The sequence below is a fragment of the Bombus impatiens genome, unplaced genomic scaffold (assembly GCF_000188095.3).
Source record: "Bombus impatiens unplaced genomic scaffold, BIMP_2.2 scf_0135, whole genome shotgun sequence".
NCBI lineage: Eukaryota > Metazoa > Arthropoda > Insecta > Hymenoptera > Apidae > Bombus > Bombus impatiens.
Genome location: NT_176554.1, coordinates 1,033,646 through 1,055,862, shown reverse-complemented (window position 1 = coordinate 1,055,862; position 22,217 = coordinate 1,033,646). Strand labels below are relative to the sequence as shown.

Below are 22,217 nucleotides of genomic sequence, written 5' to 3'. Positions count from 1 at the left end.
TTGCCTTCCAGCGTTCCAGCGCCTTCCCTACAAAGCCATAACATCGCGATCGATCGATGTCGTCTCCTCGCATTCGATTGATAAGAACATCGTGCTTACGTGTTGGCACGCAAAACGATTATATCCGAGTTTATGCACCTTTGAGTCTAGAATTCCAACGCCCTTGTCGAAATTAACTCGTGAAATTCGAATAACGATGCGACGAAGTAATTGCGTTAATAACACACGTATCGTAATTGAAATTACATCAATTTCTCGAGCGTAAGCTTCCATTCGTTGCAGCTAGGTACCCGTGAAAAACAACATCGCTCAAATTTATGGCTGTAATAAAAATTTAATCTATCAACCCAATGAGAGAACTATTAAGGATCTGAGACAGATTAAACCGAAGTAATTTGACGGTGCTCGAGGAACAAACGCGAAATAGGATTTCAAACAGAAGAAAGAATTAACGAGGGCATTTGTTTCGCGGATTTTGTGAGAACGCGATAAGTGACCAGCATACGATTGTCGACGACAATTTTCATCGCGAGCCTCGTAGAAACTCGTTTACGACGGCGTGCAGCTCCTTGGACCGCGAGACATCTTAAGAATCGTAGCCCGATTTCACGCGAGAACAATGCCGGGGCCACTTTCTTCCACTCGGTCTCTCTTTCTCTATTAAGTCGGCTCCGTGAAAACGCAGACTAATTTCTCGTCTCGCCCCGCGTCACGACGTTTCTGAAGAGTCCACGGCGGAGTGGCCCGCAACCGGGAGGGTTACGAGTCAGAAGGTTGAAGAGGCATTCGTACAAAGAGCAAAGGAGTGTGCAACAATTATAAACACCGTGGCAATTACGGTGGCATGGGTGCGTGCACTTCCTTCCAGGTCTTTCTCGCTCTCTTCCCTTCATTCTCGTCTTTCTCTCGAATTGCGCCAACCGCGGAAGAAACCGGTGCCTCTTCACCGCAACCGCACCACCCCAGCTGCTTTCACCGTACCACCTTTTACTCGCTTGTAATTGAGCTAGAATCATACAACGAAGAGAAGGAACTCGGCTAGAAACGAGTGGCTACTCGAACGCGTCACGTGTGCGATCTCGAGATGCTTTTCATTCTCCATTGCCAACTGCTTCGCGATTTCCAACCGTAGAATACCGAAAGTGCCATCGTCATACGTCATATGTAAAACGGTCTCGTTTCCTTATATGTGAAATCTAAGTTGACATACGAGAAACAATATAGCTTCGTGCTGTAGAAAAATACGTGTTACGTAGAGTTTAGAAAATATTACGTGATGATTTTTAATTATTTTTAACAACTTTTCATTAATTCGTTTGCATTATTTTGTTTACTACGTAGAAACGTATACCTCATAACTATTTTATGTTTAGGAATTTTCCATACATCGTTATGGTCCGTCAAAAACCTGAAGAGTTTAACACGTCCATTCACGTTCCTGTTGTTAGTGATCCAACAAAGTATTTTGAATAATATTTTTTTTTTTTGCAGATGAAACAATATCTTTTCTCTGCGCGAATGCGTTTACTGACATTTTGAAGCTGACATGGATCGCCAGATAGAGACAGATCACCGGATGCGGATAATCGTGTTCTGCGTTGATATGGAAGTTAATGGACAAGCCCGGGAAAACAAAACGCGCGACACCAAAAACAAATCGACGCTCGCTCCCCTGAGCTTCGTGAATCAAAGAGTATCGATGTTAACCAATCAAAATTTCAATGGATACTATTTTTCCCGCCAAATGATATCGGCTCAGGTGCCTGTACGTTGATTGAAACTATTCATTCATGAATCGCGTCAAGTGTCTCGAATATTTGAGAACACTTCTTTTCATGACAAGAAGCGCCAAAGAAAGTACTTGGTATTTATTGTATTTTACAGTGGATTAATATCGATCTATATTTCTTCGTTATCCGTTTAAATTGTTTCTCTATATTGTTTACGAAACATAACGTGACATATCGGGGACCAAGAAATTGCGTCACATTACATTCGCAAGATTGATTATTTATTCGTATAACAATATAATAGTATTATTATATTACATAAATCATATTGTTACGCTATTACTACCGTCGATTACTGTATCGACTATGTTTACTAATGGTGTTTGTTTGCAAAGCAACATTGGTTAATTATGTCAATTAATATGAAATTCTAGTCAATAGATAATATTGTAATACATATAACGATTGTTTACGCTAAACATTGCTCGTGTGTAAACTTTCCTAAACCGAAGGAATAGATATTATTACACGATATTACATATAATATAGAACAATAAATTGATACGATTTACAAATTTATCAAAGTTTAAAGATTTGCTTGAAAGCACACGTTAAGGTTTTAGTCAAGTTGTTTGAGTAGATACCAACATATCAACGGATTCAGTTTCAGCGATGAACAATATGACATTAAGTAGATTCGCTTTGTACAAATGCTCGTAAATCTTGAAAACGTCACGATATCGCGACTTCCGTTCAATCAGTGGTATGTTTACGAGCGTAGTCGCAGGATACTAGAATGCGCGACGCCTACGATACAGGATAATCCAGTACCTAAGACGTAAAACCTGTTTTCGAACGAATCATTTAACATTTAACTGTAGACATAGAAATCACCAGCTAGTTCAAAGCAAAGCAACTAATTGCAACGTGTGTTTCTACCATTTTCCATCTACCGATTTCCACCATCAAAACCTAGGACTATATATCTTACTGTGATACTTGGCTGGACATAATCAAATATTACAATAAATACTTCTACACTTTTTAAATTTATATCAGGATTTCAATTAATTTGTACAGATATGCATCGTAATTACTAAATCAGTCTAATTAATATTAGAGTACTCCATATACGAGCGAGAAGTAATAAATCATTTCGATAATTTCAAAAATATTCTATCTATAATTGTATACTTAATGTTTGGCAGAGAAATCTAGATGTTTGATTCATGCCAGATTTTCATCTCTTTACTTCCTTCGGAAAATGTGATTCGTTTGAACAAATTCTGACCAATGTCCGTTTAAAATTACACGGAGAAAGTGTAGAAAATGGAAATATTGACAGAGCCTTAGTGGCAGAAAAAGGTTTGTGGATTCCGGGTCGTTCTTATTCCCAAATGGGTTTCCTTCGACGTTTGTCGGATGAAAGGATTCCGTAGTGCGTAGTAATTTTTTGTACTTATTTTACCTGCAGGAAATTTTGGAAGCAAATAGTTCTCGAATGACATAGATATTTATCCCACAACGTTTCTTCAAAATATTTAAATCAAATTCAACTTATCCACAGTGGTCCTATATTTTAGAAAAAGTATCTGATCAACAAAAATTTGAACATTCCACTCTAAATAATATTTTATGTCTTACAATTAATATTACGATATTTTTCATTTAGCTTTCCGTGAAACTTATACCTAAAGATAATGCTTAAAAAGTAAACTGCCGGAATGGAAGCCTTTGACAGTAGTAACGCAATTTTTAAAATTAGACCGAAAGGTTGTCAAAGAAAAGAAAATAAAAACAAGTAAAAAAATGTATCGATAGCGTAGCATGAAACATGAAAGAAGATAGCGTTTAATAATATCGTTCTTTGCCATCTCGCGTTCCGCTGCAAAACATCGCGTTAATGCGGTCTCCTCTTTTTCCAAGCCTCCATCTTGCGCCTTCATCTCGTTTTCTTCCTACCCCGTCACGGAGAAAAGATCTCAACGTATTTCTCATATTTTATTCCTACAAGCTCGCTGCTTTTTATTGCGGTTCGACTGAACTGCGGTTCATGTTAGACCGAGCACCCCGCAGTTTCAGCCGTGCTTGCCAACCTTTGAAGGGTCTCGAAAAAATTCCAAAGATTACCAGAACGGAAAGAAATGCAAAGAAATTCGCGCATCACGACTGAAAATAATGACGAACAAGCCATTTCGTTTGTCCTACATTCTGATGTAGTTGCTCTTGCGAATAAAAGAAAAGAGCAGGGGAAAAGAGAAAGAACGAGGGAAAATTTGGACCGTGCACGATATTTGCCAAAACGCAAAAGATTACCTGTTTTTCCCCTGTTATCCTACGCAAGCGTAAATTCCGACATTTCCGCCGAGCCCGTAAATCCACGTTTTTCTTTAGCATCGGTGTAATATTTCTTTTGAAATCTCCGTACAACTCTCGTACAATACGCAATATGCGATACGAGAAAGTTCATCGAGTCTACTCGTTCTATACAAAACGCTTCCCTTTGAAATTGTAAAGGGAAAATAGCGAAGAGAAGGAATAAAAAGGTTGGAAATTCGAACAATGCGAAAATGAAATAAAAAGGACAAGATAAAGTAACAATATTATCTCGTTCGTCGCGATGCTACTGTAGAATTAACCAGACGATTCGCAAAAGTATTTAAATAGTTTTGTGATCTGTGCAAAATCTGTACTTGCGCTAAATGTCTCGTAGCTTCTACGTACATTTTTAGATTTGTTTCAAAATTTTCCGATATAATAATAACAATGATGGCCGAATGCCACTGAAATTTCGAAATGTTTCAATACTTTCATCACCTTGTTTAATCTTCCATTCTCGAATATCACACATCAAGAATATTCTTCGATTGCGTCGGATGATTTTAGAGTTTCTTTTTTCTTTAAGTTCAATTCTTTAAATGGAAATAAGCTTCTGAGAAGTTTAGGAAGTGAAAAACGAAAACCAGTTCCGACAACCAATGCGTTAACTTCACTTGGAACATAGATATAGTCTGAACCAGTCGTTAGAATTACCCTACGTAATATCTTTTCCTTGGGATAAAATTCCGAACATGTTGGCGAACATTGTCGGTGTGATCGCGGAGCACCCGTCATAAAAAAAGCTAATTTCGCCCGAAACATTTGTCACGTTTTTACACGAAGCAGGAGGAATAAGTAATTATTTGCGCGTGACACTCTATCGATATTAAAAATGTGTATATTTCGCTCGATATTAAAAATGCGAAACGAATACGTATAAACAACTTATTTAAAAGCGCGAACTTGGAAGGATCAAAAAGGAGAACGTATTGGCTCGAACATATCGACTAATTATAAGAGTCTCCAAGTACCTGGATGCTCTATTAGTAAAGCTATTACTGCCAACCGATCTCCTTTGGTAAAGCTCGAAGAAGCTAATGGAAACTGCCATCCTGAAAATACAATTTTCAGACAATCTGGTTTCCTAGCGGACGGACGGCAATCAGGCACCACTTAAGCCCTCGTCGTTCGTTTTATGATCCCGCAACAAGTATACCGAAGATAGGAAAATTAAACGATCTCTGAAAATGTCCGTAACTGCAATGTTTATGATGTATTTATTTATACGCACCCCGATTCAAATTCCTCAATGTGTATATACTGGCGAGAACCGTGGTCAGAATGCGATAGAGATCGATGTGCTTAGTTAAATATCTTTTTCGCGGAAAATGATCCATTAAAATATATATGATACGTAATAATTTTATAGATGTGTAAATCTCTCGTTATTAGAGTTATTATAATTTTATAATAAATCTCCGACTTGTTTACAAGTGCAAATCCTATATACGTAAAGGTACGCTTGATATTATGGAGAAATTCAAATAGGTTTTCGATTGATTGAATTTTAAATTGCGATGTTAATAGAATTTAATCGAATATCCGATTTAATAATTATTTACTTTAAAGAAACATTTCGTTCGATAAATCTTATTTAAATACGTATTCCGCTGAGCATTAATACGAGTTTTAGACATTTTAAACAGGTAAAAATTATATCAGATGTAACAAGCTGTGTTAATATTTGGAAACACACGGATTTTCTATTAAAATTTTACTTTCCAAATTATATATTTCCTCTCTTATACCATGTTTCCTCCGATCTTCTCATGTAATGATCGTCGTAAAATTTTTGTCGATCAAACGACAAGTTCTTACTCGAAGTAACATGGGGTGCACGAGACCAAAAAGGTTTATTAGCATGTACCTATCTGATGGACGTATTCCGAACAAGAGCAATAGTGGTCTAGACTGGTACATGGCTTTCATCAATGAAATCAAGTTAGTAGTATCTAGAGAGGTTTCCGGAGAGACAGGAAGGTGTAATGAGAGTAGTTTAGTGCTTAATCGGGGTTTCTCGAGCGGCTTCTCGAACTACTCCAATTAACTTCGCGCCAAGCCCGATTGCCGCTAGATTCAAGGGTAAATCCGCATGATATTGATTAAATTTAGAATGAGCTATGAAGGAAGTGCTCTAAAGTTTTCTTTAATACCGGTATCCGAAGTGTCGTTTGGATAATTAATCAGCGTGATATCAACGAAGGGCGAACTTCGCGACTTCGATTTAGTTCAACTTGGTGTCTGTGGTTTAAGCGGTATCAATGAATGAAAGCAGATTAATTCAAGTAAAATTGAATCTATGAATTGAAAATTATACCGAGTTCGGTAATGTGCGGTATTTGCGATTAAACGTGCCGTTAACGACGTGTAAACTATTAATTAACTTCACTGCCGTTTATATGTACATTACCGGACTCCGCTGCCGAGCGAAAGTTATTTCCAATGCCGAATATGAAGGTAACGAATAAATCAAAATTATTTATTAGGTAGTTCCTATTCAGATTTTCAGATAAAAGATTCTCGATAAAGAATTTTGTATTCCGATAATATTTCCATGCTTATCGACATTTTTCGTCTTTTCCGCATTCGTTCTCCATAATTCCACTATCTCTTCTTCATATTTCTTTTCCGGTTTCGAACAATTCTCGCGCGTTCCTATGTCACACAAGTACTAACAATAAAACGTCTACGAGATAATCTAAGGGTCCAACAGGTAAGAATTTTTCCTAAGCGAGAGGAAAATGTTTATCTGCATTATCTTCGAGCGTAGGTGGGCAGCTCTTCGCGTTCCAACTTATAACTACCAAAAGGTTTGTTGTTGTGTATATTGTTTACGGCCATGTGCGCGTACACGCGAGAGTTTCGTGCTCCGGACACGTATCGCCCGTATCGAGACAGGACAAGGGCTAAAACAGGATTGGGCGGTGGATGTAGCTGGCTGTTGTAACTATCGTCGTTCAGAACCCCGCTCAGGAAGTGATCGAGGGTTTTGATGGCCGTCGTTATGTCTTGCGAATTACGATGGGGATTCGTTGTCTGAGCCTTCCCACGATAGGGCAATCCTGCATGATCCGAATCGTCCGTTAAGTACTCGTCGAGTTTTTCTACAACTTGATACGACGATCGCCGTGGAACGTGCGGATGATATTCGACCTCGGCCAGCAGCCTTGTTCCGTTGCTTGACCTCGATGATTTACCTGCCCTCGTTATCGCTTTTGTTCCAGAACTTCCCTCTTCGTTCGTTGATCTTAAAATGCAAATATTCGACGCGTTATCGAGGGTCGACATAGGGCGTATCTCGATTATCACCAGTGATTTATGATAATATCAACCCCTTGCGTTCTAATATCGAGTTACACTCGTGGCGCGGCTTATGGTCCTAATTTAACAGTGACAGGTTCTATTCGTGACAGAATCCGCTTTCAACTGTAATTTTACCTTCGATTCCTCGATTCCGTAAAAATCACGAAATACAAATTATTAATTGTACAAACGTTCGTTTGACCTCCTGCGTAGATATCCACGTGTATTTTAAATATCCGTTTCATTTCTACAGATTATCATTTTAATTATCATTTGATCTATCTTTTCCTTGTAATTACCTAGTAGAAAGCGAACAAACGAAAACTAAATGAACCACGATCGAATATTAAACAAACGGGAACGTCTCTCCGGCAATTTCGATATTGCAAATAATTGCGAACGAGTCTAACGAAAGGAATAGCAAGTTTATTATAACGGTAGAACACTAGATACGCTTTTAAATTGTACACTTCAAAAGTGTATTCTTACCTTTGCTTATCATTGATTGATTTCATCGTCTGATCTTTGAATGGTAACTTGAGATCGATCAATAGAGGTTTCAGGTATGAATACCCAGCCTGTATTTGTCTTTCGGTGAAACCTCTACCTGGAGCCCCGACATCTTCTAACCCATTGTCCAAAGCTTGTTTGGCGAAAACAACATGTTGAGGAAGTTTTGGAAACACAACGTTCGTACTTGGAAGATAACTAAAGGCTGGTGGCTGTAAATTTGTTACTGGTTGGATATCCCGAGATACTTCTGTTGTCAATGCACCACTGGTTGAACAGGCAAGCGCTACCTAAATTCGACAGTTTTCAGTTTTCATTCAATTATTATCATGCCACTTTTTACGTCTCTACGTTTTTCGAAATAGTACCGTCACCGTGTTCGTGTTTGAATAGCGAATTAAACCGATGAAAGTTAATGTTTGTCGCAACTTTAATGTTATCGTTTAAAAATTACATTTTGTCAGGCGCGTTTTAAAAACAAACATAAAATATAAATCTATTTAATATAAAAAGTGAATGAAATATTAGTAGGCAATTAATTCACTTATTCCGAACTTGATGTGTATATTACGTTTGTAACTGTTATCAAATTAATTAAATATCAATTTCTAACCTATCGTTTCAGTATTGATTTTATTGTATATATACGATCTGATTCGATGATCTTCCTCGAGACGTGAACGATATTAAAGTTACATAAAGTTTTACCAAATTGAAAGAGTATGAAAAAAAAGAGTACAATTTTACCAAGTAAAAAGCAAGAATATCTGCGACACTGACTAACATTCTGGAGGGTTTTTGAAGGAACTAAAACGGCAGTACGCACTGAGAGTGCTTTTTATATCCTATAGCACCACCTGCCTTAAGAGCGAAGTCTTGTCCGTCGCAGGAAATGTATACACCGTGTAAGTACGTATCTATTTACATACTAAAAGATTTTTCGACTTTCTCCTCTTTTTTTATTGGTGAAATCTCTAATTGCCCTTCATTACGATTCTGCACGCGATCTTTTGAATCATGCCCAGCCATTGTGTGTATATACAATATCAGACAATATTTTTTGTGAGAGATATTACATATATATGCAAAGGTGGATACATATATATCCACTACTGGTGGATACATCGACATCTGAGAAATCCTAGGTATTACAAATTTTATACCTTTATACTATATTTTTGTTGTGCAGAATTCTTTTTTCTCAATAAGGTATACGTACTACGTACAGAGTATCAAAAAGTAATGAATGATATGTTATATTCATTCTTATTGTATATGATGTAACGTTATTATATCATACCTTTAATTAAAGATATTTTTTCGGTATTACAAAGAATATTCAGTTTTTTCATTATTTATACAGTGACAACAGAACAAAATATTATTTGTCATTACAGTCATAATGCGTAAAAATAATAATAACATAACGACATTATAATAGAACAAAAAAGATGAAAGAAACCTGAAGATACTCGTATAAGCGATATAGGAGCACAGAGTATAGGGACATTGTTTATTCTCATAGTATCATAGAGGGCGCTGTATGACGGTTCCAACTCTTCGTGTCGGTAATTTTGCTAGGGAAAATTCTAAAAATCGAAGGGAGTCATGGCAGTAATAGGTATTTCATTCGTTAACTTTGGCAATTTTATATCTGTTCACTGTTATCAGAAATATATAATTAAGATTAGAATAATAATATTCTTTATATATTAATATATTGGACATGTGAACATTGTACAAAAGAATAAAATTTATTTTCGTTTATTTTTATATTTCTTATTGCACGCAAGGGATGCCAATTTTGAAAACGCGCCTAAACTTAATTCCCGCCAAACTGTTCTCGCGCGTTGTTTCATTACTGAACGCCGCGCCAAAATATTGTTGTGATAAGTAATTATTAATTATTTTGAAGAATGGATGTGGGAGATACGCAAAATATTCGCTCACGTGTACCTGATGAAGTTGGGATCAAATGTCAAAAGCTGTTCCAGGACTTTTTAGAAGAGTAAAATTTTTACATTTCATTTAAAGACAGTCGATACCTCAAACTTGTCTTTTAAATCATATTTTCTTATTTTATTAATTAGCTTTAAGGAACATGGAACTGTAAAATACCTTGAACCAGCCAAAGAACTTGTAAGTCCAGAACATAGTACGTTAGAAGTGACTTTTGACGATGTGGATGAATATAATCAAGTGTTGTCAACAACCATTGTTGAAGAATATTTTAGGTGAGATTTTAGCATGTTCTTTTTGTCACGACACTAGTTTAATCGTTTGTTTTTATTTAATAAATTGTAATCTTTTGTTATAGAGTTTATCCATACCTATGCCAAGCAGTCTGTAATTATGTCAAGGATGTTGCAGATTTGAGGAAGGAAAAGGAATGTTATGTGAGTTTTGTGGAAGTTCCGATACGACAAAAATTAAGAGAACTAAATGCCTCGAAACTTGGTACATTAATACGTATATCTGGTCAAGTAATAAGAACGCATCCTGTTCATCCAGAGTTGGTGCTAGGTACATTTCTTTGTATGGACTGTAATGCTGTAATAAAAAATGTAGAACAACAATTTAAGGTATAATGCAGATGACCTCATTGATATGAATATGTTTGTAATGAAATTATTGCAATTTGGGTAATTATTTACAGTTCTGCAATCCAACAATTTGTCATAATCCAGTATGTAATAATAGGAGGCGTTTCCTGCTAGACGTAGATAATTCCATATTTGTTGATTTCCAAAAAATCAGAGTACAAGAGACACAAGCAGAACTTCCTAGAGGCTGCATTCCACGCTCGCTTGAAATTATTTTACGAGCAGAAGCTGTAGAAACTATTCAACCTGGTGACAGGTATTTTATCACATACCTATATAATATTATATTAAAATTAGTTATATAGCTTCGTTCACTTTTTCTAAGTTCTAATAAATCTTATTTGTACATTTCTAGGTACGACTTTACAGGAACTATGATAGTAGTACCGGATGTATCGGTTCTTTCACTTAGTGGTGCAAAAGCTGATCTTAAAGCAGCACGTCGAAAACCTACTGAACAAGGGGAAGGAATAACAGGATTGAAAGCTCTAGGAACACGTGAATTAACGTATAAAACAGCATTTCTAGCTTGCAGTGTTACTCCAACAAGTTTTAGGGTATAACAAATTAGTTACATATTGTGCCATGTGTACATATACATGTACATTACATGTAATAATATAGTAATGCGTATATATATGTACAAATATTTTATACGATTAATATTTTTCTAGTTTGGTGGTACCGAAACAAATATGGAAGAAATTTCTCAAGAAATGATGAAAAAGCGAATGTCAGAAGCAGAATGGAATCGTATATATGAAATGAGTCGTGATAAGAATCTATATGAAAATCTTGTACAAAGTTTATTTTCCGCTATACACGGTAACGATGAAGTTAAAAAAGGAATTACTCTAATGTTGTTTGGTGGTGTGCCGAAAACAACGTTAGAGGGTACCTCGTTACGAGGGGATATAAACTGTTGTCTTGTTGGTGATCCTAGTACAGCGAAATCTCAATTTCTAAAAAGTGTTGCTGACATCAGCCCAAGATCGATTTACACTTCGGGAAAGGCGTCTTCCGCAGCTGGATTAACTGCTGCTGTAGTAAGAGACGAAGAGTCGCCTGATTTTGTTATTGAAGCTGGTGCTTTGATGCTTGCTGATCAAGGTATTTGTTGTATCGATGAATTTGATAAAATGGATATTAGGGACCAAGTGGCTATACACGAAGCCATGGAGCAACAAACTATTTCACTAGCTAAGGTTTGTTGATGTCGAATGATAATTGATATTAAACTTTTCTAGTATATGCATATTAGCATTAATAAAATATATATATTTTTAGGCTGGTGTAAGAGCAACTTTGAATGCCCGAACATCGATATTAGCGGCAGCAAATCCCGTTGGTGGACGGTATGATAGGAAAAAGTCATTACAACAAAATGTTCAATTAACGGCTCCAATTATGTCCAGATTTGACTTATTCTTTATTATAGTTGATGAATGCAATGAAATTGTTGATAATGCAATCGCTAAAAGAATTATTGATTTACATTGCGATAATTGGCAAGGTTTTGATACAGTATATTCGCAATCAGAGATCGCTAGATATATTAATTTTGCCAAACATTTTAAACCTATGTTAAATCAGGTATTGTTATACCGCTTTAAATATAAATTCATTATTTGAATTATTTGGATTAATTTCCTTTCTCAATTTTAGGAAGCGGCGGAATCTTTAGTTGATAGTTATACTACGCTTAGACAAAAAACTGGTGGTGGCTCCGGCAAATGGAGAGTTACCGTTAGAAAATTAGAAAGCCTTATTAGATTATCAGAAGCCATGGCTAAATTAGAATGCTCAGATGAAGTTACTATAAAACATGTTTCGGAAGCAAAACGTTTATTAAGTAAAAGTATCGTTACCGTAGAACAACCGGATATAGATTTAGAAAAAGCCGAAGATGATGGAATGGATGTCGATATGAACGATGCTCCACCTATCATGGAGGCTCTCAACGCATTGGATCACGATATGGAAGCAGAAACTCCTACACGTAAATTATATCACTTATATACACTAAAATGTCTATATGAATGTCTATGTGTAGTAGTTAGTCTTATACATCCCTCTTTTTTTCTTTACATTATATTTATAGAACACAAGAAGAAACTAACAATGTCCTTTGAAGAGTATAAAAATTTATCTAATATGTTAGTGTTGTACATGAGAAATGAAGAAACTCGTGCTGAAAGTGAAACTGTTGCTACAGGTATATTGTGTCTGAAATTATTATTTATATAAATATTTATTTTCTAATTTTCTCTATTCTGCAGGGGACACTAAAGGTGGATTAAGGAAATCGGAACTGGTGGCATGGTATCTTGATCAAATACAGGATCAAATAGATTCAGAAGAAGAGTTGTTGGAAAGAAAAAATTTTATTGAAAAGATTGTTGATAGGTTAACATATCATGTACGTAAAAAAGTAGTTATTTAAAATTATTCGAATTTTATTATTAATGATTCATTTTTTAATTTCTTTTGTTGATTGTATTTCAGGATCAAATTATAATACCTTTAACCACAAGGGATGAAAAAGACGAAGAAAATGATCCTTTACTTGTTGTGCATCCTAATTATATTATTGATGCTTAAACTTTTTTAATACAAAAGTATTGTTAAGAACTAATTACACAACTGTTGATAAAGTAATGGTAAATAGAGGTAAACATTGGAATTTATTTCCACATGTGAATAATACAATTTATTTCACATTGTGGATGGTACAAGATTAAAGCATTTTTATGAAAATATTTTTTACTTATTTCATGCAATCAAATCAAAATGTACCTCTACTTGCCTCAATTCATTGAAAATACCGGATTTTACAATTCAAAATCGAAAACACGCACCATTATATTTTTTTCCATATTTTAAATTAAAAATAAATATTTATATTAATATACAGTGTACTTGTTCCATTGACTGTTTATTTAACTACTACTAAAATTATTACATTATTAACAGTTTAACATAAATACGTTAATAAGGTAGTGCTAACCGTGTTAATTGTTATGTAGATTGCTATGTTAATTATGTACTCCACATGCTCTTATAAAGTAACTAAGCTCGTTTGAAGTAAAGATACATGAAAGCAATGTTTAAAACGAGTAAGCACGTGGAAGTAAGAAAAAAGTAACAAGGAAAGTTCAACAATATTTTGTATTTAAAAATAATTTTGAATTGATATCTTTATTTCAATGATTAATACTCACTTATTAATTAATACTAATACATATTAATTTATAACGTGGAATAAATAGTTCTTTTAGAAATTTGAAACATTCACGATCTCGTATCACACAATTTTCGTAGAAGAAATATCAAACATCGAATGACACACAGATGCACATTGCTCTTTATCATCGACATATCTCACAAATGGTGGGGGAATTTGCACAGCGTGGTTAAAAGGATATACTTTTAAAATGGAATTGTAGTGTTTTACGTGAGTCTATCATAGAATGAGCGCGAGAGAACGATTAAAAGGATCTACGCGCCATGTGAGTACTGAAAGATAAATAAAAAGATATGAGTATGAGATATTTTTCGTATGTCATAAAGTGTGAATTAATCATAAAACTAGATGAAATCAGAATTAAGCACTAGGTGTATTTCAAGTTTTATCATATTTTAGTATTGAGTATATACATATGTAGCACCTAAAATAAAAATTTTTTTTTGTATTAACATGACATTTCTCAATATAATTCATATATAGGACTATTCTCGGGCCGTTTTTACTGGAACATTCACCGAGTGGCAAGAATTTTTGTTAGAAAAGGAAAGCGTTTTTTGGAGCATAGTACGCTTATTTGATTATTTATTACGAGGTTTCAGTCAAGTAAGCGGCTAATATATCTTTTATAAATAACGTATAGATAACGAAAATGTTCATAGATACAAATTTATTTATTATGTTATGTTATTTTTAGTTAACATTAGTTATTTAAAATCTTAGATTTATAAATATAAGGATCGTCTACAAGATTTTCAAAACGATATGCACATACACAAATTGATATTTAAATCGATTGAAAGATACTCATATTCAGCTTATATAAATTTACAGGTTGTATTTGCAAATAATCCAATTAGTGGATTATTGATAACGATTTCTTTAGGAGTTAATGCACCAGGTACGTTACTCCTCTCAGCAATCACTGGTTCCCTAGGTCTTCTATTATCTGTGGTACGTAATTGTTACATCAAATATTTAAAAAATGATATTTTGTTAATTATTTTTTACTTCGAAGACTTAGAACTATGTACTTCCTAAGTATTCATTAAATATATACCAATATATATATATCCTTAGTATATATTTGACGCGAATAAATAATGCCTAATTGCATTGTTGATTTACGTGACGTATGAATCGATTATTCATGCTTCTGTAATTATTATTCGTTTGATCATCCCATGGTACCGTGTTGTTTCACAAAAAGTAAACAAAATGACTGCAATGCGGAATTTTTTGCGAGGATTAATACGATCGCGTCGCGATACCATTTGCGGAGCTTTTTCGTTGATACGCTATGTGAGAAAATTCGCATATTACGTTTTGAAAAGCATATATTTCATTCGCAGCTGATACGAGATTCACAGGAAAATATCGCAAATGGGTTAACAGTGTTCAATCCATTATTAGTTGGCGCGATATCGTCTAGTTTAATACCAAATATCTATGGACCATTCGATGATTTCAGTCTACTACTGATTATTCTGGGAACGATCTTTAGGCAAGTTTCAATAAATTGATGAATGTCTGCTTATAAGTTTACTTTTTTATTATAAAACGTTTGCTGTAACGCGCAGTATTAGCATTTTAGTAATTCTTACGAATATAAGATAACTTTATGTTGAGTTTTATGATATCGTTGTAAATGTAAAGTGACGAGTGTGACGTATGAAGTATTCAAACAAAGCTCGACAATCAATTCTTTTATGATTTTTAGAGAATCGTTTATTTTTCACCTGATAATAGAGTAGAATGATATGTAAAATTTTCGATAAAATTTCAAATCTTACAGATTTACTTAAATTTAATATTAAAAAAAGAAGTTCATTTAATCTTTTTAATAGATGTTACTTTACCATTACAAAAATATTCAACAGTATATTATATTACAACGTAGATTAAATTTAAACAACTGTGATAATTATAGAACGCTTTTAACTAATTTTATTGGTAATTAACGATTAATGTTTACAGCGTTTACTTGACCCGCTCTTTCAAAAACAATAAGTTACCATTCATAGCATGGCCGTTTAATCTGGCTGAATTTGCGTTGCTCTTGGTCCTTTATGCCAAAGACAATGGACTTGATACGTCGGAGGAACTGCAACCAGTTACGAGAATGGTAATAGATTTTGTTGTGAGCATTCAATTTTCGTATTGTTGCGGAATGCGATTCTTTAAATATTACATAGACAAACACTCGGTTTTTCGGTACAAGTAGTCCAGATTTTTAGAGACTTTAAAAGTTCTGTTAATATCATCGTAATATAATCGTAAACTTTTATTTATTTGCTATAAATTTGTGTTCTTATATTAAAAGTCATAAAATTATTATTTATCGTAGATGTAAGATTTATGGTACACAACACATATCGACAAAAACATATAACCAATTCAAAAATATTCTTTTTCATAGTAAATCCAAGGTTATCATGAATTCTTGAAACAGAATCATGTAATTTTTTCCCATTTTACGATCTAATTATTTATTAGATCTCATGATATGACTTATAATGTTAAATGTGAAGTTACTCTCTATTTTGTTTCGAGTGCTGAACTGGAGACGTTCTTCTATTTATGTTCTATGTAAAAAGTATGAAAACTATCTGTCGTAAAGATATCGTTTGATAACGCAACGTACTCGTAAGTTTATGAAGATTTATGTATTTTGATACGCACGCCTACACGTACACTGCTACGAAATTGTTGTCATTATGCCACGTAGTGCCGTATACACGTATATTACACATTCATCAGCGATATCCGAATGTAACATTAAAATCTTCTCAACATATTTACGTTCCAAAAAGCAACAAGTTAAGCTAATGAAACGATACCTCGAAATACTTCAATTTTGCCTATTAACACTTTCGAAGTTATTAATATTTGTAGAAAATATTCAATCGTTTATATGTTTCACGTTTATACGTTTATACGTGTTATGTGTTTTATTCCATGTAATACCCTTGACTACGTGATCGCATTTTTGATTAAAGTTTCATAGAATCGGTACAATCGGTTTTTATCGTTATATCACATCAACGCGAACAGTAGCGAGTAACATTTGAGTGTTACATAATCGATCGATGACAGATGAAAGCGATAATTTCAAGTTTAGTTATGCCAGCAACGTTGTCCAACTTAAGTTGCGATGCTTAAAAGCCTCTTCCACTCCGCTAGCCGTCGTGTGGCACGCACACGATCAATACAAACTTCTTACCTATTGTTGTTTGTCTCTAGAGCGAGATAGGAAAAGATGAAAATCATCTCAGATTCGTCGATCGTTTTCTTTAGACGAATATCGCATTAAATTTGTATTTCTTCGTCATTTTAGTAAAATTTTAGTAAAATATATAGAGGAAGTAAAAAATTTACGTAATGTAAGATTACATGTGCATATAAGCTACATAAACTACGAGGACCAAAGACAACATCGAGTTGCAAATACAAAAGTTTGAATGATTTAGAGGGTATAATCAACTTAACGGATTACGAATGGAGAAAACTTATTTCCTAGCTTATTATTGTCACGCGTTCTTCTTTTAGATATGGAATGAAATAAATTCGTCATAGAAGGGAGTTCTATCGATTTTTTATTCAAAGATATTTTTGTCCTGAGTTTTCTTTCGGGCGTGGATATCAATGGACGAACTAGCCCAGTTTTGAGCACAGGGTTATATGTACTCGAACAAAGATATCGTGTATACGTATACGTGTTATATGTGTCGCGAGTACATACACGATCAGTTGTTTATACAGTACATTCTTATTGTTTCCAGGACAATGCAACAAGTGATGCGACGACAGGCAATATCAGTTTCATCGGAGAAAATGCGACAGGGATACACATTGACTGGGGGATGGTAAAGTTTGCTCCACTTTTCACAATTCAATCATGTGTCACATCGTTGAAAGTATTAGACATTTTTGGATACTCGAATATCTTGGGATCCTAAGCAACATCTTGCATTATTTTGTTTCGTTAAACTATATCATGAATGTTTTAAATGCCATAATACATTATATAGTTATCGATATCATTAACTGTAAGAAAGACATTTTTTAACGAAATTGGGTCAATTTCTTTGTGTGCATCCTGTACATTTTTCAGATGTTTCATGGCGTTGTAGTGTCAGCGTCGCAGGTGTTAGCAGTTGAAAGCGTTATTATGGGTGCTGTGGTTTATTTAGCTTGTCTACTTTGTTCTCCGATAACGGCTGGCTTTGCTTTTTTGGGTGCACTCATCGGTTCATTGGCGGGTATTATACTATTTTTGTGTATGAACCTTGAATTTATCGAGCGTGAGATCGAGTCAACGTAGCTTGCAAATGTTATTGAGACAAAGATATTAGTATTTTCTATTTTTCTGTCATAGTTTCTTGTTGTTCGTAGGTTTAATGCTTGGGATACAAGTCGATGAAATTTATGCCGGCTTGTGGGGTTACAACACTTTTCTGACGGGAGCTTCGTTAGGAACTTTATTTGCGTTTAGCGGACAAACAGCTGTAGCTGTGATCGTAGCGATCGTATACACCGTGATCGTGCAGTATGGCGTATTGTTCTTCTTTAGAGATGTAATTAAATCAATATTTTTATTTTTTACGAAATAGATTTCTGTCCCTGTTAATCAATATCTTAAAAAGACGATATCGATCGTAGTAAAATCTGAGTTTTAAAAGATAAAGGTTTGAGCGAATCTAATATGTTATATGTATATGTATACATAACTTAAGAATCAAAACGAAGAATTAAATAATTTTATGTACAGCTGAAATTGCCGATACTGTCGTTACCGTTCATTCTGGTGGCTTCTTTGTTTCTGCAATTAAGGAACGACTCAGAAGATAAAACTTTTCTGCAACCCCCGCCTATTTCTGCCCCACAGGAACAACGTCGGGATTGTCTTGCCAACCAACAGCTTATTCAGCAAGTATGAATTTGTATTATTTCCTTCCTTTTCACTTGAAAAAATTGTATTTGCTTAATAATATTTCGATGTTTTGCAATTTACTTTCATGGGCGTTATTTTTCTGTAAAATCCATGTGCCTGCGTTTGATACAGAGTCCATAAAAAAAATTTTAATATCATAGCTACGGAATTTTTTTAGCGCCTAGAACTTTTAGAAACAAAGAACACGTTCATTGTTATTTCTAGTATATTTCATATACTAGAATACAATCGATTACAGTCGGAGAAAGTTTGATATGCGTTATGATGAGACTATCGTCATGGGAACTCTAGAAATCGATTTCTGCTCTAGCCGAGGTTAACCTGCTTTTATACGATTCCAAGGAGTCGCATATGGTGAATGTGGTTTCGTTATACAAAGGTTATCGGCAAAAGCACTCGGCGACACGCTCGCCTTTTACTTTATTTGAAAGCCGGAAAGAATAATCCTTGCCAGTATAAATAAAGTACCGATAAAAACAAAAGTAAATGATTTTGTAGTTCGCGTATTTATTTATTTATATATTGCACTTTCTATTTCAACTAAAATATCGGATTAGAAAGTTATACAGTTATCAGAAAAAATAAAGTACCGTGTATTCTTTTAGGTTTTAACGTATTGTTTTTTTCTTTTCTTTTAGATAAATGACGCAGAAAATATCGGAAACGGTGCTAAAGATCGAAAAAATATATCAACACTTGACGTTTAATGATAAAATAAGCATAATGCGATATTTTTATTTGCACGTTTCATACGAAAGTTTTATAGAAATTTGAATTCAATGTCCTATATCTGCTTTCACTCGCTATTTCTTCTCTCATAAGAAATACATTGGATTGCTACAACGAATTTTTAACGAAAGCATTCAAGAATCTACAAGTCGATCAATAAAATTACTTGGCTGCTTTTTTTAGCTTACGACGTGGAGCCCGTGTCGTAAATTCGACGGAGAATTTTCATTTGTCCTGCATAACGACTACTGCGTCTGTTCTTTTATCGCGTTAACTACGTACTTTATGTATATAAGACATTCGGATTTGTGACACGATTCCTTAGAAAATATGAAAAAAATACTTTCAAGTTTTCTCTTGTATATGATGAATCGATAACAATTTTCATGAATAGAGACCAAATGCGAAGATACGAATAGAGAAACAACGTGACGCTGCTTCATTAAAAATAAATTTTGCGAATATCTTCTTTCTTTCCTTATGAATCTATCGAGGATAGACCGCAGTCAAAAGAATTTTGACTCGTCGCAATAATTTTGTAAATATTTTAATTGCAATAATAAAATGTCTATAGTACTGGGTGCTATTAACTATGAACATTTATATTTTAATTATTCTTCTAATATTTCAATATGCTACGGAAAGAACAAAGAGGGTAGATATATGATATTCGACAGTGTCCTACAACTTCTACCACTCTATTTCTACATCTAACAATCCTGGCATAATCTCATCCTGTGTTCTAGTGCTTTTCATCGACGCTACTATTGTAATATACGATAGTTGTTTCATACTTTGTAATATACGTAACTACATACATATTCATGTAATTTGCCAGCAGGAATATATCGAATATTTCGTAAAGGTGAATATTTACAGAACAACGTTATTTCCTTTTAATATATTACATTGCAAGGGGTATCTGTTTGTTCATGCAAGATTGATTTTCCAGAGAACGGAGTAACTTGGAGGATATTGGAAAAGTATGCATGATGCTGCGCATTGAGAGTTGTTGATATCTTAGCTGTATTAAAATTTGTGAAGACAACGTCAAACTTTCTCTCATTTGTCATAATTGTGTGTACGTATACTCATTTTCAGTTTAATGTATCGCATAGCATAAGATATTCTTCCTCGAAGAAAACGTTCTTTTTCTTTCTAATTTGCTCGTACATGTAGCGAAACTTACTTGTTATAATTTTAAATCTACATATATTTCGCTTTGAGCAGGCAGACATTACCTTTTAATGATATCGCCTGAAACAATAAACTTCAAGGCTTGGGACTTGTTATACTTACTGGTAAAATAGTATCGTACAAAACAGAATGTTCTTTGCAGGTTGCCGTAAAACTCTGTTTAACAATTTTCTTGAGAATTATCGTACATATTTTTTACTTTAAAACGTACCTTAGAAAATTGTCTTGAAACTTTTCTCAAAGTAACGTCAGAGCAAGAGAAATGGTCTTTTAATTTCAAAATGATTCTTTTTTATTTCGATTAGTCTTCATTCCATCGATACGAGGCAACAGGTAGGAATCGTATGAAGTTCTCATTTAACTTGCAGAGATCTAGAGTAGCGTTACATTTCTATCTCTCTGCAGTATTTCGATTTTGCACTTTTTGTAAAAATTGATCTGACAGATAGACACAATTTTACATTATATAACTCTTCCTTTCACGAAGGATGAAAATTATTTCTTTCAATAACGCGCTACCAAATTTTCACGTTTTACTCGTAACATTACTTTATACATATACGTTTTTCTTTTTTCCGATAAGGGCATAATTCACAAACACGACCCTGTCCTAGATTCTATTTTGTCGTTAAATTATTTCCACGATGGTTTTCTTGATAAATGTCTATTCTTTACTCATTCCGAATTTGTATTCTCGAAATGTCATTTTGAGACGTAGAAATACAATTTCTGGTTGAATAATACATATATTTCATGTCACATGCACCATCGATGACCGTCGCGACGCTAGTCGCTAGATTCAAACTCTCATTAGGCAAATATTACTGTTCGATCAATTCGATATGTTACTCCGCAGTAGCGTTACAAATTAGCGTTAAAAATTTACATAGTTCTTCATAGTAATATGGATATTTGTATTTTTGTAATATGTATGTATGTACTTTTTGGTTCTTTAAATACTTTTTTAAGAAAAAACTCGATTAGCTCGTATTCTTTCGTATAATTTGTAAACTGCAAGACTGGAATTTTAAGTTTCTGCAATGCTGCGATTAAGGTAGTAATTTCTTTCTCATAGCTTCTTGCATGACTTCGTAACGCAGAAGCAACGTTATTTGTATTTTCATAAATCAAGGTAAATTGACCCTACGACCTTATTGCGCAAATGTGTCTTAGCTATTACCATGCTGCAAAGTAGATAATTCGTAAATTATGAAAGTAGAATTAAGTATCACTAAAAGTTAGAGGTATCGGGTTGTTGCTTATATTACGGAGTAGCGTTTTTACCAGACATTACGAAATTGTAAGGATATATTATCCGACCCTTTTTAATATCAAAGCTTTCTTCCCAATTGCTGAATTTCAGACAAATGGAAGACAGAATAGAAATTAGTTCTTAAATTATATCGGACAAATTGACATTCTTCGAAGATAGAATGTGTTGATATTGACTGCATTCAAATATCGAAAAATTCATTTTCACACGTTCGTTTACGCGTGCATAAAACAAATAACGCGAGATATTAAATATCTAAATATATATCGAATAGTTATATCACTAACTTCTATTA

General features: G+C 34.2%; 3 protein-coding genes and 1 long non-coding RNA gene across 4 annotated transcripts; 2 read left to right on the top strand and 2 right to left on the bottom strand.

Moving 5' to 3' along the window:
- Positions 1-4,530: 4,530 nt before the first annotated feature.
- On the bottom strand, positions 4,531-8,708 carry LOC100749553. The gene is made up of 3 exons (XM_003486927.3): positions 8,670-8,708; positions 7,902-8,212; positions 4,531-7,356 (listed from the first exon to the last, which is right to left on the bottom strand). The coding sequence occupies exons 1-3, from the start codon at positions 8,706-8,708 to the stop codon at positions 6,864-6,866; spliced, it is 843 nt and encodes a 280-aa protein (XP_003486975.1). The 3' UTR covers positions 4,531-6,863.
- A 933-nt stretch (positions 8,709-9,641) lies between these two features.
- LOC100749435 (DNA replication licensing factor Mcm6) lies at positions 9,642-13,278 on the top strand. The gene is made up of 11 exons (XM_003486926.4): positions 9,642-9,930; positions 10,013-10,156; positions 10,240-10,504; positions 10,579-10,781; positions 10,881-11,082; positions 11,200-11,730; positions 11,813-12,118; positions 12,191-12,524; positions 12,627-12,740; positions 12,805-12,944; positions 13,031-13,278. Exons 1-11 carry the CDS (start codon positions 9,839-9,841, stop codon positions 13,124-13,126), a joined length of 2,427 nt encoding a protein of 808 aa, XP_003486974.1. The 5' UTR covers positions 9,642-9,838; the 3' UTR covers positions 13,127-13,278.
- Positions 13,279-13,785: 507 nt separating this feature from the next.
- Positions 13,786-20,322, top strand: LOC100749235 (urea transporter 1-like). The gene is made up of 10 exons (XM_012381820.3): positions 13,786-14,034; positions 14,253-14,375; positions 14,604-14,723; positions 15,122-15,273; positions 15,747-15,894; positions 17,552-17,635; positions 17,884-18,031; positions 18,165-18,346; positions 18,541-18,702; positions 19,362-20,322. The coding sequence occupies exons 1-10, from the start codon at positions 13,996-13,998 to the stop codon at positions 19,428-19,430; spliced, it is 1,227 nt and encodes a 408-aa protein (XP_012237243.1). The 5' UTR covers positions 13,786-13,995; the 3' UTR covers positions 19,431-20,322.
- On the bottom strand, positions 15,299-15,881 carry LOC112212226. The gene is made up of 2 exons (XR_004461104.1): positions 15,785-15,881; positions 15,299-15,508 (listed from the first exon to the last, which is right to left on the bottom strand). It is a non-coding gene; the product is annotated as an uncharacterized LOC112212226 (long non-coding RNA).
- Positions 20,323-22,217: the final 1,895 nt, after the last annotated feature.